Source organism: Nuphar pumila, chromosome 8, assembly GCF_984573655.1.
Source record: "Nuphar pumila chromosome 8, dmNupPumi1.hap1.1, whole genome shotgun sequence".
In the NCBI taxonomy this organism is placed as follows: domain Eukaryota; kingdom Viridiplantae; phylum Streptophyta; class Magnoliopsida; order Nymphaeales; family Nymphaeaceae; genus Nuphar; species Nuphar pumila.
This window is the reverse complement of record NC_143256.1, coordinates 127,024,832-127,041,315: the sequence shown is the minus strand read 5'-3', so window position 1 is coordinate 127,041,315 and position 16,484 is coordinate 127,024,832. Positions and strand designations below refer to the sequence as shown.

General features: G+C 41.1%; 1 protein-coding gene across 1 annotated transcript; it reads right to left on the bottom strand.

The window, feature by feature from the left end:
• Positions 1 to 1,215: 1,215 nt before the first annotated feature.
• LOC149830700 (threonine dehydratase 1 biosynthetic, chloroplastic-like) lies at positions 1,216 to 7,194 on the bottom strand. Its single transcript, XM_090015904.1, has 9 exons — positions 6,641 to 7,194; positions 5,871 to 6,050; positions 5,136 to 5,405; positions 4,824 to 5,030; positions 3,106 to 3,354; positions 2,944 to 3,017; positions 2,585 to 2,702; positions 2,371 to 2,505; positions 1,216 to 1,581 (listed from the first exon to the last, which is right to left on the bottom strand). The coding sequence occupies exons 1-9, from the start codon at positions 7,118 to 7,120 to the stop codon at positions 1,441 to 1,443; spliced, it is 1,854 nt and encodes a 617-aa protein (XP_089872030.1). The 5' UTR covers positions 7,121 to 7,194; the 3' UTR covers positions 1,216 to 1,440.
• Positions 7,195 to 16,484: the final 9,290 nt, after the last annotated feature.

The window sequence follows — 16,484 nt, the reverse complement described above, 5'->3', positions numbered from 1 at the left end:
ATTTTAAGCCACTAAAGGGTCTTATTTTGGAAAATATGGCATGACCATTTAGAGCTTGTCTTTGAAATATTAATGAGCCTCATCCATTTGATCTTATTTTTCCATTGCTTACACAAGTGCTATCCAACAGATTCTGGTGATGGTGGAATGTCTAACATGATTAACACTAAAAAGAGCTACTTTACTTATAAAGCACACAGCTCAAATCAATCAGAAAACAATCTACACAGGACAATCCAACTTTATATATATATATATGTTTATCTTAAACAAGGCATTAGTTTCACCACCAACCTAAACCAAGAAGGCTGTTTCATGAGGTGGACTCCATGATACATGGCCCCCATTGAAACCCACCTTACATTAGCACATACTAATTAGAATAATGATCCATTCATGACTCACCTACATAGTTGCCAATGGCAAATCAATTTTGATGGATCCCCCTTAATGTCATGATTGTAGTGTCGATATCACAACATATTTCATTTAGAATTTAGAGGGCTGGAAAGTGGTCTTGTATTTTTTTTTTTGGATAATCAGGGAAAACCACCTCATTGATGTTAGGTCCCTTTTGGCTGATAGGAAGTATACCCAGCTTCAGTCCTGCAACAATCGGTTTTGAACTTGTGATGTCCCATCAGCTTGGCGACATTGATGAGTCACCCCCTACCAGATGACCAAAGCCCTTATGGGCGGATCGTATAAAATGGTGGATGACATTAGCACCAATCACAACCACAACCACAACCGCTAACCCCTGTCCCTTGAGTTCTACCTGAAGAGAGAAGGGTGGGAGTCAGTGGTTGTAGTTGGTGAGTAACATTGCTAATGTGACCCATTGTTTTATATGATCCGCTCACCTTGTGGGCAGCCTTGTATTTTTTGTTTCATAAATGGCAATACAAAAAGCTAAAGGGGGGTTGGTACAGTGGGGTGGAGCCCTGGCCACTAAACGGATGGTCAAGGTTTGATTCCCATGATGTCTCCTATTTGCGCAAGCAGACACCCAGCATAGGCCCTGAGGGCAGGGGTCCTAGCCTCAGAGTTTTATGCTGCTGGCAGGATGACGGTAGGTATGGCAGGCCATGCTGAGTGCGGTTTCTTCCCGGTTATGATTCCAAAAAAATGACAATTACTACAAAATAACATGGAGAGAGAGAGAGAGAGAGAGATCACAAACAATCGCCAACAGCCGGGAAAAGAAAGAAAATATGCAAGAAGAAAGAAAGCCACTAATTACTGAATATGAGCATTAGCTTGGAGCATTGACGGTGCAGAAGAATATCATGAGCAACAGCTAACCGCTAGTTGCAACATCAAGCACCAAATTCTTTTCCTTCCAACATTAGGTTATTAGTATTACTATCAAAGCCTATGAGACTAGCACTGAAAAACTTGCTTAAGATGAACAAAAGAAATAGAAGTCTATCTTCTAATTCACTGCATCAAAAGCCTGTAAGCATCGTTTGTCAACTCAATAGCATACTCGTAGCTAAGCTCGTTAGCACGGTCCCTGAACTCGGCCATGTCTGCACCTGGTACTTGGATGCCCACCAATACATTCGCACCCATTTCACCCTGTGAAGGTAAAAAAAATAAAAAATAAAAAATAAAAAATAAAAAATAAAAATGAAATCAAGATTCAACACCATAGATGCAATTTCTATTGGACCAAAGATGAACTGATATCAATTAAGACAAGGGTTTGGGTGCATTGAGGAGGTAAGAGGGCCACTGTTGATGCCGGTGACCCCACAATGCTATGGATGCCTTTCACTGGTGGGCTCCTTAAGGACTTGGGTGTCAGTGACCACACTCGGAGATTACCTGCTTTGGCAGGAAACTGTCAAAAAAAAAAATCAAGGGTGACTAGAAAAAAATGGCTCATGCCAAGTTTTTTCTCCAAGGAATGGAGAAACAGCATCCGGAATCAGAGACCTGATCATGCTGGTCTTAGTCTGCTGTACCTTCGGTTGCCATCTCAGACTCCATTGGTGCCCCCTCGACTGCCAAAGAGTCCTTGCTTCACCTTGCAGAAAGGGGTACAGACATGGGGACTTGAGCTTGGGATAGGAAAAAATTTCCCCATCCACAAACCCAAGGCCATATGGGCTCCCTTGGGATCCTGCTCATGCCAAGTTGATAAAGTCCACACATAGTTCCTCCTTCCAATTGACCTGGAGCACCGACTCCCACAAGTCTCCCAACGTCCCGTGAGATCCATGATTTTAGATCTTTCAATATAAACAGCATTGGTCTAGTACTAAAATGTCTAACACATCATCTATACACAAACACAAGCTTGTTTACAGTTATCTAAACTTGGATGGGATTTGACATGATGACCACGAAGTATTTGCAACAAACCTGTGCTCGATAATGGAATAAGCTGATATTCCACCGTGGGCTGAAAGAGTTCAAGAATTTCATCAAAGCACCAGGCCTCTCAGGAAAAACAAACCTACAGAGAAGCTCATCTTTGACATTGGAGCGACCTCCCATCTAAAATGATACAGACAAAAGAGAATTATGTAAGAAAACATTTTGGGCCAAAGCTATAGACTACAGGCAAGATAATTACAAGATGGCGTAGGTGGTCTTTTGCTAGGTCGTTGTTTGTAAGATCAATAGTTCGTAGCTGAGAAGATTCCATGCATTCAACCATAGCTTGGAGCTCACGAACTTCATGAACACCAACACTGCAAACAACAAACTCAACGTGTAAAAATTCTCTGTTTAATTGTATTTCATCCACGTTCAAGAGCAGCCTTACATTGCTGCTTTCTTTTAAAGCAAGTAAAATGCAATTTGAAACTGTAGATCATTACACAGGAATTGATACAACTTAAACTTGAATTTCATTGGCAAGTTCACTATTTGCAGGGAAGACATACTCTATTGAACATGAATAAGAAACAGTATCAACTGAAGACTTCATACCTGTATAAAACCAGAGCTTCTTCTCTACTACTATCATATCTGTATTTGAACTCAGTTATATTTATTGGACCAACCTACAAATGGACAGATGACGATCATTATGATGTATTGGAACAGCAAGGGAAAGAAAATCTTAAACCAACATCTTTCTTAGCAACTAACCAGTTCACAGAATCTTTTGAAGCTTCCTTGCTCCTCTGGCATGAAGGTAGCCAGGACAGCCTCTCTCTTCCGACCAACATCAGCAAGCTCAGTTACGATCCTCAGCCTATCAAAATTCATGTTTGCTCCACTGGTTATGGCAACCACAGAATCACCTTTTAGCCCATAGTATTTGCAGTATGCTTCTGCTCCAGCCAAGGCAAGAGCACCTGCTGGTTCTAGAATGCTCCTCTTCTCCTCGAACATGTCCTGGAATATGAAAGTGAACATTAAGGATGTTTTTCTGAGCAGTTTCATACCAAATTACTAACATAGTAGAGAACAAACAGCCAGAGAAAACCAAAATCAAATAGAGCCAAAGACATATATCAGGCATAACTATTTCTTGAAACTTCTTGCTTGTTGAATCCCAAATTCATATGCCCGTCAACATTGGCACTCTACAATCCATAGCATCTCTCTCTCTCTCTCTCTCTCCACACACTCAGTTATAGATTGCATTGGTTTTCGATCCACAGCCTGTAACTCAGTGTGTGAGGCAGTCCACTCAAGCAGTCATACACTAGTGTACTGGTGTCTTGTGCATCAAAAACCCATTGCTTGGTACCTGTGACCCAGGTGACTGTCACTCTGGCAATAAGCATGAAGCACCATGCTGTGTAGGAATGGAGTTTACACAGTTCGCAGTTTATACTTTGTACATAAATGTTAGTTACAGCCTGATGGTATTTGCCAAAATTGACATTCTACCAATGAGTACAAACTCCCATTTCCAAAGAGTGTCTTTTATCCATATCATATATTGTTTGCAATCGATGAATATACTATTTATATGCTTTGACAGTGTTCCCTAAACCAGTCATGATATGACTGAGGAGCATCTTTATCAGAATATTTTTGCTTCTCACTTCGGGCAGTTAGCAATAATCTTTCTGTGGACTTCCGACAATCTGTTTTATGTGGCTTGGCAAGGAAATTTTGAGTCATGGGTACAAGACCTCTTACATGTAAGACCCATTGCTCATACTATTTGGGATCCTCATTTTGGTCAACTGGCTGTAGAAGCTTTTACTCGAGGCAGTGCTCTTCGCCCAGTGAATATTGCTTACTCTGGTGTTTATCAATGGTGGTATACAATCGGCATGCACAAAAACGAAGATCTTTATACTGGATCTCTTTTTCTATTATTTATTTCTGCCATATCCTTAGTAGCGGGTTGGTTACATCCACAACCCAAATGCAAGCCAAGATTTTAGTGGGCTCTTCAAAGTAAACTCCTTGGTTTGGGCATGTGAATTTTCACAAAGGAAAAGATCTTGTGTTCTAGGTAAACATGGTTAGTATTGAGAAGTTTATTCAACACGTAGCCTACCCGTTCATTTGAAGTGCTCTGCAAACAAAAATAGGTAAACAGTAGATTAAGGGAAGGAATGCAGTCTGGGCAGACGACCCAAACTTGGTTGAAAACATCGTCGGTCGAAAAAGCACCTTCTAACATCTACTTTGTAAGAAGAGGACAACATGCAAAATGGTATATGCATAACAAAATACAGAACCTGTTTGTGTTTCTGCAGGTCCCATCAACTGCAAAATTCAATGCACATGAAAAATCCATCTATTAAATTCAAATGATTCATCTCAGGAATAGAGAATACTAGAACCTACATGCAAAAGAAGATGTATTGTAAACTAAATAAGACAAAAAAAAGCAGTATAACCTTAATAGATGCGCATATGGCATCACGATTAACAAAAACCACTCCATCTACCAATTCCCTGCACAATCGAAAAGTCTCTTCTCCAACTTCTTTAACTGCTACACCATCTGCAAAACCTCCCACGTTCTCCAACATGACCCTTTGGCCATGATATAAGGATAATGCCATTGCATTTGCATCAGAAGGCTCAACTCCAATTACCTTTACCTGAACAGGAGGCCCACCCAATCATTTAGACAATCAAGAAACTGAACAGAATGGCAGGCAAAGTTTAACAGCTACATGTAACAACTTCAATTCAGGTTTCCTGACCTCTGGTCTGACCCGCTTGACATAAGCAGCAATTCCAGCTATCAGTCCACCACCACCAACAGGAACAAAAATTGCATGTAGAGGGCCCTTCATTTGCCGAACAATTTCCATTCCAATTGTTCCTTGCCCCACAATTACATCTGGATGATCAAATGGATGTATGAATGTGCGGCCTTCCTGCTCACACCTCTGTTTAGCATATGTTTGTGCTTCATCATATGAGTCCCCCAAAAGAACCACAGTTGCACCTAAACGTTCAACTGACTTCCACTGAGGAGAAAAAAGAAAAAACAGATTTCAAATGCTTAGTATGGACCAAAACGCCTCTGCATCTACAGTACACCAGCACTTATAGAAGTCTGAACTGCACTATAAATGTTGAAGAAATCAAAGGATTTTGCCAATTCCAGTAGCAACTTGAGATCAAGACTAATTAACAGATCAAGTGACCCAGACCAAGTCACTGTTCTACCCAGGTGGTTTGAGTTACAAGGAATGGAGATAAAAGCCTCAAGTCAATTATTGGCCTCAACATCAACTGAGGACAGGAGATAAGCCTCAAGTCAATGATGGACCTCAACATCAACTGAGGACAGGATGGTCGAATAAAAAAAACAGTTTGATGAATCTCCATCACTAAGAAAGTTAAAATTGATAAGAACCAGTAAGCATGCCAAGTATTTAATTGAAGACATTCTACCACAAAGCATATGAAAAAAAAGGGTAAAAGAAAACCTTAATTTCTGGTGTTGTGACGGGCATAACAATCACTGCCTGACAATTCAATCTCTGTGCAGCCAAGGCGACACCTTGCGCATGGTTTCCAGCAGACGAGCAAATAACTCCTCTGTCCAACTGTTCTCTTGAAAGCTTGGCCATCATATTATAAGCTCCACGGAGCTTGAACGAGAACACCTATAAAGAAATACCGTCCATTAGACACTGATGAGAGCTTTGAAGCTTTAAATTCAGGACGTTCTTTTGGTATTAGCATTCCCTTCCTACCATTCTTACTCCCACTTTCTGGAGCCACATACAACTTCTTATTCACAAGATATGTAACACCAAATAGCTTAGATGTTCTGAACAACCCAGTATTTGGTCCTGTAAGCATGCCCACACGAATAATCTGGGCTATAACTCTGGTAACTCAAGTTGGTATTCGTTTAATGGACCTTAGATTACCTCATCAATAAATTTTAAAAGAAAACAGCAGGTTAAAAGCAATTTATATCCATATAACAGTCACTTTCTTCTTCTTCTTCTTTTTCATTTCCATGGTAGTTGAGAAAAAATCCACGGCCATTTTCTAGTAAATCCCACACTAGATATAACTATAGGAATGATACATAAGTTCAACCAAGAGCTTCATTAAATGTAAAAGGATTGTTTGTTCTCCTCCAATGCAACAAAAACAAGGACAAAGTAACCACATCCAATAACAACAAAACCAACCAAGCTACACCAAAATGTGTCAAAAAAAGAGAGAAAAAAGAGAGAGCTACCGGTTGCAGGTCCTCTCTCTTGAGCCATATATTGACGCCGGTCCTCCCGGAGAGCTTCGCCGCGTACTGCAACGGAGACTCGATGGCGACGTCGTAGACCTTGGAACAGAGTATGCTGGTCAAGTAGGTCATGGCAGTAGGGACACCGTCTTCTTCTACAGACTTAGTCCTCTCCGAAATCCCACCCAAGTACCCACTCTCATACTGTAAGGAGTCAGAAGAGACCTTCTTTAGGGGAACAGAAAGCACTACAGGCTTCTCTGTGGGAACAGGGGTTGGTGGTGGCGCAGAGTGAGAGAGCTCCGTTCCCTTGGCAATGGCTGGCGACAGGAATTGGTGTTTGGCGACGTGGGTAGCGCCAAAGGTGGCGTTTTTCGTGGCGGGGAGTGAAAGATTTGATGGGAAACCAAGATGAGCGGAGCCATTTTGGTGAGGGAGCGAAGGTAATAGCAAATGGGCGGTGGAATAGTGGGCCTCCATGAGAGAGAGACAGAGAGAGAGAGAGAGAGAGAGAGAGAGAGAGAGAGAGAGAGAGAGAGAGAGAGAGAGAGGCCTTGTTCAGGGTTTTGCAGGAGAAAGGCAAAGATTTAAAAAGCATGAGTTTGGCGACTCGGATTCGTATCGATCGTATTTGTGCATTAAGCACCTGATTGCCCTCCGTCAGTCCTGTACCCCAAGATGGAGAGTGATCAGGTTTTTAATGCACAAATATTTGTGCAATCATATTGCACCTGATCTTTTTACTCTTTCTTTGTCGAAAAGAAAAGAAAAAAAAATTGGGGTTGAGTTGAGGATACTACCAACCACTCAGCCTCACGTGCCCCCAATCCTGATAAAAGCACCGACAGCCCTCATTTGCCAACGGGATTTGATCCTGGGCCTTCAGCTTGACACGGACCCCACTGACCACATGGGTAACCCAGGCGAATAGGTGCATGACTCGATTTTCAGTTATGAGTCCGAGAGACGCCATGTTGGCCGTTTGATTTAGAGCAGATGTCGATAGGGAGGCATTAGATTCACTAGTTCAAGTTCTACTAACTGGAATTTTGCTACAAATCCAATAATGCTAGTTCCAAATATGCATCTGCATTGGATCCGCGACATCTGCCATGGGTCTTGTGTAGGGCTGAGAAACAAGCCAACCCCGCTCATGGCTCAACTCGTTCAGTTTGTAAAGACAGCCTTTAAACTCATAAAATAAGCTTGACTCGTGTGAGCCTGTTGAGTAGTAAAAAATATATTTTTTACATCATATAGTATATGTAGAGCATATGATCAAACTATTTGGTTTATAAAAAAAAGAAAGAAGGTTTTAGTGGTAAAATCTTATTAGTTCTAGCTCCGAAACTGCACTTTTTTAATTATATTTGTTCCAACCCTAAAACAATGTATTTTTTTCTGTAAACAAGCCAGGTCTAACTCGGCTTGGCTCGCCATAAGAATGAGCCATGCTTGAACATGTGAAGCTTGGCTCATTTACCAGCCCGCCTTGTGGGCCCAAAAGTTCAAGAGTCTTTGACCAAAATCCGTGCCTCCAACCAAAGTCCTAATTAGGGGTCCGATGCACATCATAGCAGCATGATGTGCGTACAAACTCAGGACCCAACTTGGCTTGAACCGACTTGAAAGAGTCAAACCGGTTCGTCGTCCAACTTGGACTTGTGTACGTGCATGGGTCCACAGGAAAAGACAGAAGTCTCATCCCAATGACAGGCCCAGCACTGCATAGAAGTTTGGGAAAATCTTTCATATATGATAAAAGGGAAGAAAAATACCTGAAATATATTAAACTAGGAGGCAAGGCAGGGATATCGTTTGGCGCTGCGGCTGAACGTGGGAGGTAGAGGTGCATTTGGATATGGACATTCTAATTGGGCCCCCACAATTTCTTTTCGTTTAGGCTGATTCTATTCTAAGGGAAGTTGATGATTCCGGTTTTATTCCGAATCCGTTTTTGTTTAGTCAGATTTGGCAAGCCGAAACCAGCATATCCAATTCTAATCAAATGCTGATATTGCTTTGTTTTTTGCTTTTTTGCTACCAAATCAGATGGGATTTGTGAATTTGATGCGTATCCGAATTCAATTACATGTAATAAAACCGGTTTAGTATGAGCTTTTCCCTGTTCAAGTCCGAATCATAATCTGAATCAATGTTGTCAGTAGTATCGGTATCGGCCATGAATCATAAAATAATTTATAAATAATATTAAAAATCATTTTTTGGTATTTTTTTACATTTATTAAATATTAGCCATATTGGCCCTGCCGCGTATCGAAATTCAGACGATACGCACCGATACTGATAACATTGATCTGAATCATTTGAAGCAACATCTCATTAGTCCGACTTGGTAATGGCAACATCTGATTCAAATCTGAACCGTTTACATAGGTAATTTCATGTCTACTTTTTGTTTTTGTTTGTTTGCGTGAGACAGGATCAGGTTAGGAGCACCCTTGACCATCAGGAGTTCGTGTCCCCAGGATCTGGATGGCGTTAATCTCTAATATGAGCCGCATCAAAAACATCATCGTTAGGATGCTTCTCTCTTGGATGGGCTTCACCATTTTTTTTATGCTGTTCATGTTCCGAATCAACAGCGTTGGAGGGTGCGTTTGACAGACTGTCCAGCGGTATACGGGCACAGTACGGACATGCTGTACCAGTGTGTTCATGCATCCCACGGCGTTCCAAACTACCCCCCCCCCACACACATTTAACAGAGTGGATGGTTCTCTGCAAATAAAAAAAGCATGTCCTGAACAAGAACATGTCTGTCCTCATCTGTGCTGGACAAGGACAGTGTATTTTATCCAAGCTTGGACATGCAACCAAACGCCATGAGAATCGAACCTTGACTTGCCCATCTAACAACCAAGGCCCCACCCCACTACGCCAACCCCCCTTGGGGCTCTATATCCACAACTTGCTATTATTAAGGCTATGGGCATGTTTGGGTGTTTGTACAAGCTTGGACAGAACATGTGTTCAGGACAGACAAAACACTTGGTTTGTCCAGGACATACTGTCCACTCTGTCTTGGACATGTTTTTTTTTATTTTTTATTTTTTATTTTTTTTTAAAAAGTGTCCCTGTCCCCACCATTTCAAAGAGGGGGTGGAATGGAAAAACCCATCCCATGTATCCCCCAAACACGTGTCCGCTTTTTGACGGGGACACCATCCCACAGGATGCCCGTTCAAACGCACCCCAATGGAACAAGATGGACCAAGTCTGCAAACGGGTAGGGTCCAGGTTATGAGTATGGATCCAACCACTTGCTTCTTTAATGGGTATTCATCAGATCAGGTATAATGTTGGCTTTGCAATGAAAATTAGTACATGTAAATGAATTTTGCCACAGGTTATTCCTTATGACCCAGGTACAGGTACAGGTGCGTCAGGACAAGTTTGGAAGGTATTAGAAATTGGGAGGGACCCATCTGGGCCTATTTGGGAGGCATTGTGGTACAAGGCATCTTTGAGTCGGCAGAGGTTGTCCTCAGTGCACTTAGGGCACGCGTATCATATTTCAAGGACTAACCAACATGCTGCCTGCTATTCATGTCCAGTAGGAATATTCTTCACTCATTTTCTTAGGGAAAAATTAAAATCCCATATTTTTCTTGATATTCCAAAAGTGGATAGTATTTTCTGGAAAGACATATAAAAACCTAACTTTCTAATAAAACTGTCAACTAGAACCTCAGTAGCAGGAATTACTAAACTGTCTCCCTCGCTTAAGCGAAAGATACCTAAAAATGATACTTCATATGGGCCCTAACCATGAAACCAACTTGAGGGTTCTATCGAAAACATGCGTTCTAAAGGCTATGTTTGCTTGCCCCAAAGGGGTTTGGCACAGTGGGATGGGGCCTAGGCCGCTCGGCAGGCAGTTTAGGTTCAAATCTCAGGGGCGTTACCCCTTGCTCAAGCCAAAGCATGGTGACTCCATTGGGGTAAGCCCACGAAATTTTACTCTGTCAGGACAGTGATTGTAAGTACAGCAGGCAGAGCCAGCGCAGCTAGGTCTTTGATCATGAAGGTAGTTTCTTCATGTAAATATCAAAAAAGAAAAAAGAAAAAAAAATTGCTTTGCCCACCAAAAATGATTTGGTGGGGTGGTGTGATTCGAAATGGCAAGGGACCCCTTGTGACTCAGTTTCTGGTGCAAATGAGAAAATGACTCTCATTTGACATGCGAGAATCAAGCTGATGAGAATCATTCTCTCATTTGGGTGAGAGAGTCAATCTCAAGGGATTTAAAACAAACGTCCCTAAAATGGGTTTTCAGAAAATATAGAATGCTTTTTGAAATATAACATGAATGGTGGAGTTCCCGAATAAAATTTTCATTTTTCTACTGTTGATGCCGGACTTTCAATGATGGAAAGTTTTTTATTTCTTTATAGGGCACGTTTGGTTCATGGGATTCTTTTTAAAATAGTGACACTTTGTCACTTACCCAATCTGCACATCACCACTCTCCATGTCAATGGAAGCTTTCTTCCTTTCCTTATCAAGAACACTGTCACTGGTCTCCCTCAACAGTTTTCTTTTTCTTTTTGCAGCTTTTTTTTTTTAACCATGACAGTCATCACTCTTTGTTCAGCTAAGAAACCATGACAGTCATCACTTTTTGCAGTATAAAAATTAAATTGTTCTTAAAATCTAAAATTGATGGTTGTCAATTTAAAGAAAGTACATGAAAAATGAGCTAAAAGTGTAAAAGGAAGTGCATGAAAAATAAAGTCATGAGAAAAACGTATAAGAATCGTGTAGAAAAGTAAGGAAGAAACATGTAGAAAGTATAGGAAAAACACAAGAAAATCGAGATTCATATCAAGTTTTGAAAGCGAGTTTCGGGGAAGCACGAAGCTTCCAGTAACAAAAGCATGTCGAAATAGATGCCTCATAGGGCACACTTGATGCACAAATAGGGGTGTCAACGGGTCAGGTTTGGTTCGGACACAGGTGGAACCAGACCTGGCACTGATTTTCAGATATGGTATCAGGTCGGGACCTGGGTCTAATCAGACCCACCGTAAGAGAAACCATACCCGGACCCAATAAAAGCTACATGAACCGGACCCGGGCCGTACCCGGTAAAATAATATTTTTTCATTTTTACATTGAAAATTTGAGGGTCTTAATTGGAACTTGGGTCGGGCCCGGGTCTGGTACAAAATTTCACAAACTATACCTGCCCCCATGTATTAATCGGACCTTTGGGTCCAGACCTGGGTCTTAATCGGGTCTTCTTATTTATAACCATACCCGGGTAAACACGAACAACAACTATCTGAGAAGAGAAGGCGCCTAATCACAGCTACTGAGTAAGGCTACTTCAAAGGCATTCCATGAAAACCGATAAATATGTAAAGAATAGCGTTGCCATGCATACATCAGTAGAACACAAGTTGCTCATAGAAACTTGCAGGACAACCATAAATTTGAAAAAATGCATTCCACGAACACTGCTAAATATGCAAGAACAGTATTGCCATGTATATATTGTTAGCAAACGCTCAGAGACTCGTGCAAAAGAACCATAAATTGATCATCCCATCATCTAATGTGAAAATGGATATCCGCAAACTTGAGATCAGAAGCAAAAAAGAAAACAGCATTTTTAGCATAAAAAAGAGGAGGAAATTACAAGTGGATGCACACATGGGTGTGTTCACACATGCAATAGCAAAATGGTACTTAAATAAGATGCAGAAAAATTGTACAATAACTTCCAAATTCTTGGTATTTGGGTATCAAACATATATTGCCTGTAGGTTACTCTTCCATGAACATCTTCTAAGACCTCCTTGCACTGGCGTAGCCAGGGGTGGGCATGGGTGGGCGGTCGCCCACCCCAGAATTAGAAACCAGACTTTTTTTTTTCTGACTATGTTAAAGAAAGAATATGCGACGTCCATGTGTGTTTTCTTCTGACGAAGGTAGTGCTAATCTTTTCCCTTAATTTTTTTCACCTTATTGAATTGTGTAAAAACCGCAGAAGAGAAGAGACAGGTTATTAGTTCGTGAGAGTTGGAGTTCTCTATTTGTGAATATTCAACGAAGATCTGTGTGTTTTTCCTCCAGCTTCTTCTTTTGTCGTTTGTTCTTTGTGAAACCGTGTAACCTACGTTTATGGGGAACCCGACTCCACTCATCCCTATATCATCCTCTGTGGTCATAACTCCCTTTGGGATCTCATTGGTACTAAGTCGTTTTGATCAATATGGCCCTATCGATGGGTTTAGCATGGTTGATTTAATAGAAATCAATTTTTTAATAGTGTTCTTTAACAAAAAAAAACATGATTTTCAATTTATTTTGACAGTGTTCTTTAACAAAAAAAAACCCATGTTTTTTTTATTAATGGTTATTGATTTTTGAATCAGCAAAAAGTCCTCCACATAAGTCGGATTCTGTCTATTCAAATGCTGATCTTCACTAAATGGATGATGCAGATCACATACACAGGGTCCAATTTGATGAAAACAACTTGCATCGATGAGATCCTAATGACAGAAATGGTGATATGGATGACTGAAACTTAAATGTGGTTATGGGTGCCACGCAAAACACTATGCTTGCTTCACTAAACGGAGGAAAAGAGGGATTGAAAGTGTGTTGTTATAGCCTAGCCAAGGGCAGGCCGATACCATGAAGGCCCTCAAAATGATGAAACCAGATGGTACCATCAACTTGATGGCCATCGCCTTCTCCGGCCAGGGAGGCCGCTTCTAGAAGAGCATGTCAGATCTATCATGCACAACCAAAATTTCTTCTGACGATGGATGGGCAAAAAATTTCTGGCTCCGCCACTGGTCCGAATAAATGGATCATCCTTCAAGACCATAGTATTGTCCCCGAGACCCGAAGTCTGCCCACCCAACGAAAAACTTCTGGCTCCGCCACTGCCTCCTTGCCACGTTTTCAGAAAAAAAAGGGATCCTCAGGCAATATCGTTGATGAAGAGTGGTGATCTTCCGATTACTTGATACTTCAAAACCTCACGTGCACTGCCACAAACTCCATTTCAAAGCGGAAAAAATAATGGCACTTTAACGTCAAAAATGAAGAAACCACTTGTGAATCCAGAAAGACAAAAATCTGCATGAGGCAACACGTGAAGACAAATGAGGGAATTCCGAGCAATATGTGAATAAATAACAAGCTTAGATATGCTTCCCTCAAGTATGTGATACAAACCGTGACATCTACACATGGGGTTTGAACACAAGGATAGATGGTTTGAGATGCAGTGTTGTGTGCACGCATGCGTGCATGGGTGAGTGGGCATGTGCTTGTGTGTGTTCGTTGGTCTGTGTGCACGTGTGCATGTATGTGTGTGCGCACACACACAGGAGTACCCAATTTCCAAACCGCACTCAAACACCACCTGTCAAATCCATGCAGGATTGTCACTTTACTAACCACTAATTAAGGCGATGAAAGCACCATTTCTACTTGTATTGATTTAATTTATCATGGAAAAAAGGATATTGAGTCAAGCAACATTTCATTCAGGAGAAAATTAAAAGGTCACGAGAATGAGAATGAGAATGGATCTGTTCCAGTGAAATGAAGCATATGGATCACCCCTCAATTTTGGCTAGACATTGGTTCTCAAATCCAGTTTGTCAATGGACATCACAATAACCAAGGATCCCAGATCACCACTGCCCCATCTTACTAATTTCTCCCATTCTTGCTGCTTTCTCCATTACTTTCTATATTTCACCACTAAGACATGGGACTCGAGACAAGTCTATTTCAAGTGAGTTACAAATATGATTGTTGTCTAAGCAAGTATTGGCATATCCGATAGGAAATACTGGGCACATTTAGAGGAGAACATAATTTGCAGCATTTTCTGGGAAGGGTGGTCTTCACAGTTTTCTCTGCAAGCTCAACATTGCCATGAATACGGCAAGCACTCAGACCACACAGCACAGTCAGGAGCAATCGGCATGCTTTTCACAATTTGTACTGCATCATGCAATCGACCAGCTTGGCCAAAAAGATCAACCAGACACCCGTAGGGCTCAACTTTAGGTTGAATTTCATACTCTTTAGTCATAGAATCAAAATGTGCAAAGCCTTCTTCTACCAAACCGGCACGAACACACCAATCAAAGTGATTTCATCATGAGTAATCCTTTCATTTTTCATCTGAGAGAAAAGTTTCAATGCATCTTTACCTCTAGCATGCATAACCAAGCTTTCAATCATTACATCCCAAGAAACAACATCTCTTTGGGGTATCCAATTAAACAAACCAATTGCGTTTTCAATATCACCACATTTTGCATCTTTACCAGCTTAGCAGTGACATATTCATTCGATCCAAAACCATGTCAACCACATGCCTAAGCTCAAAGCCCCAAGCAAGGAACATGCAGACACCGCTGTAACAATAGAAATAGCATTTGGACACAAACCTGCAAGCTGCATTCGGTAGAATATATCCAAAACCTCATTAGCTCGCTCTCTTTGCAAATATCCAGTCATCATCGCATTCTCACTCATTTCACCAAACAAAGACTCTGTCGAGTCAATATCTCCCAGCCTGACAAAACCAGTTATCAAAGCATTCCAAGATACCAAATCCCTCTCAGGAAATCCATCAAACGACATGCAGGCATTCTGAATCTCACCAAATTTAACATACATATCAAAGTATTCCTCACGAAGAAGTCCAACTCGAAACCCAGTTTAACAACATGACCACAAATCTGAATTCCTTCCTTAAAACCCAAAAAAGAGCGGCATGCTCTTAACAAAGCCGTAAATGTGAAATTGTCTGCCGGAATTCCTTATCAACATAAGACAATACATCAACACTGCACCAATTCGTCCTCCATTTTTAACTGTTGCAATGGCATTTTCCCAATCAATTTTCGAATACCCAGCAATCATGGTGTTTCAAGAAACCAAACTTAGGACAGGCATTCTATCCAATAGTTGGTGCTCATCGTCCCAACAACCACAGGTGCAGTACAAATGCAGCAAACCATTGTGGACGAAGAGATTTTCTGAGAGAGGGGCGTTTTTGGTGATGTGGGTATGTATTTGTTTGCCTTCCCCGAGTGCAGACATGGAAGAACACGCCTTCAGAACCAGAGGAAATGTGTAATAATCGGGTTCGACTCCATTGTTGACCATCTGATTGTAGAGAAGCAAGGCATCTTCACAGAGATTTCTCTCCACGTATCTTCTTATTGTGGTGTTACACAAATATGGGTCTTTTCTCCTGCACAATGAAAGCGAAGAAGGGAGATAACGGGAGAGCTTAGGGTCGTTAGTTTCCCTTAATTTCCTCGCACCATGAAACGGTGACGTTGGTTGAGAGAGAAGCGCCAACATTATTCCATTAGGGATCTCTCTCTCTCTCTAGGTTGGACCTGAGTCTGGAGATGGAGTCCTGCCTTGGAGAAGAAGCTTGAACAGAAGCTAACGCGGTTATAGCAAGGCCTAACCCCACCCAATCCAAGTGGTCTGGTGCAGTGTCACCCAAACCTTGTTCAAGGGAAAATCTCGCGATAATTTGGTAATTCGGGGTTTTCAGACAAAATTTATTATATCTATATATAAAACAAATATAGGAACGTAAATAAAATATAAAAAACACAGATTATTACAAACTTTGCTTTTTATGGTAGTAATAGCATGTTAAAACCACGGCATCTAGAAAATAGGTGATATGTTCAAAATATTATTTCCTTGGCATTATATGAACCATTATATTGTTAATAACATGATAAAATACAATATTTTTGAAACAGGTGATATTGTGAAAATATCGTGGTTTTTGTAGTACATCAGCCTTTGAGTG

Excerpts from the sequence above, each read along its gene's own strand:
- LOC149830700 (XM_090015904.1), bottom strand. The coding sequence starts at position 7,120 with ATGGAGGCCCACTATTCCACCGCCCATTTGCTATTACCTTCGCTCCCT. Across the intron at positions 6,051-6,640 it reads AGAGAGAGGACCTGCAACCG|GTGTTCTCGTTCAAGCTCCG; the intron begins GTAGCTCTCTCT and ends ATTTCTTTATAG. Across the intron at positions 2,506-2,584 it reads AAGACCACCTACGCCATCTT|ATGGGAGGTCGCTCCAATGT; the intron begins GTAATTATCTTG and ends GTATCATTTTAG.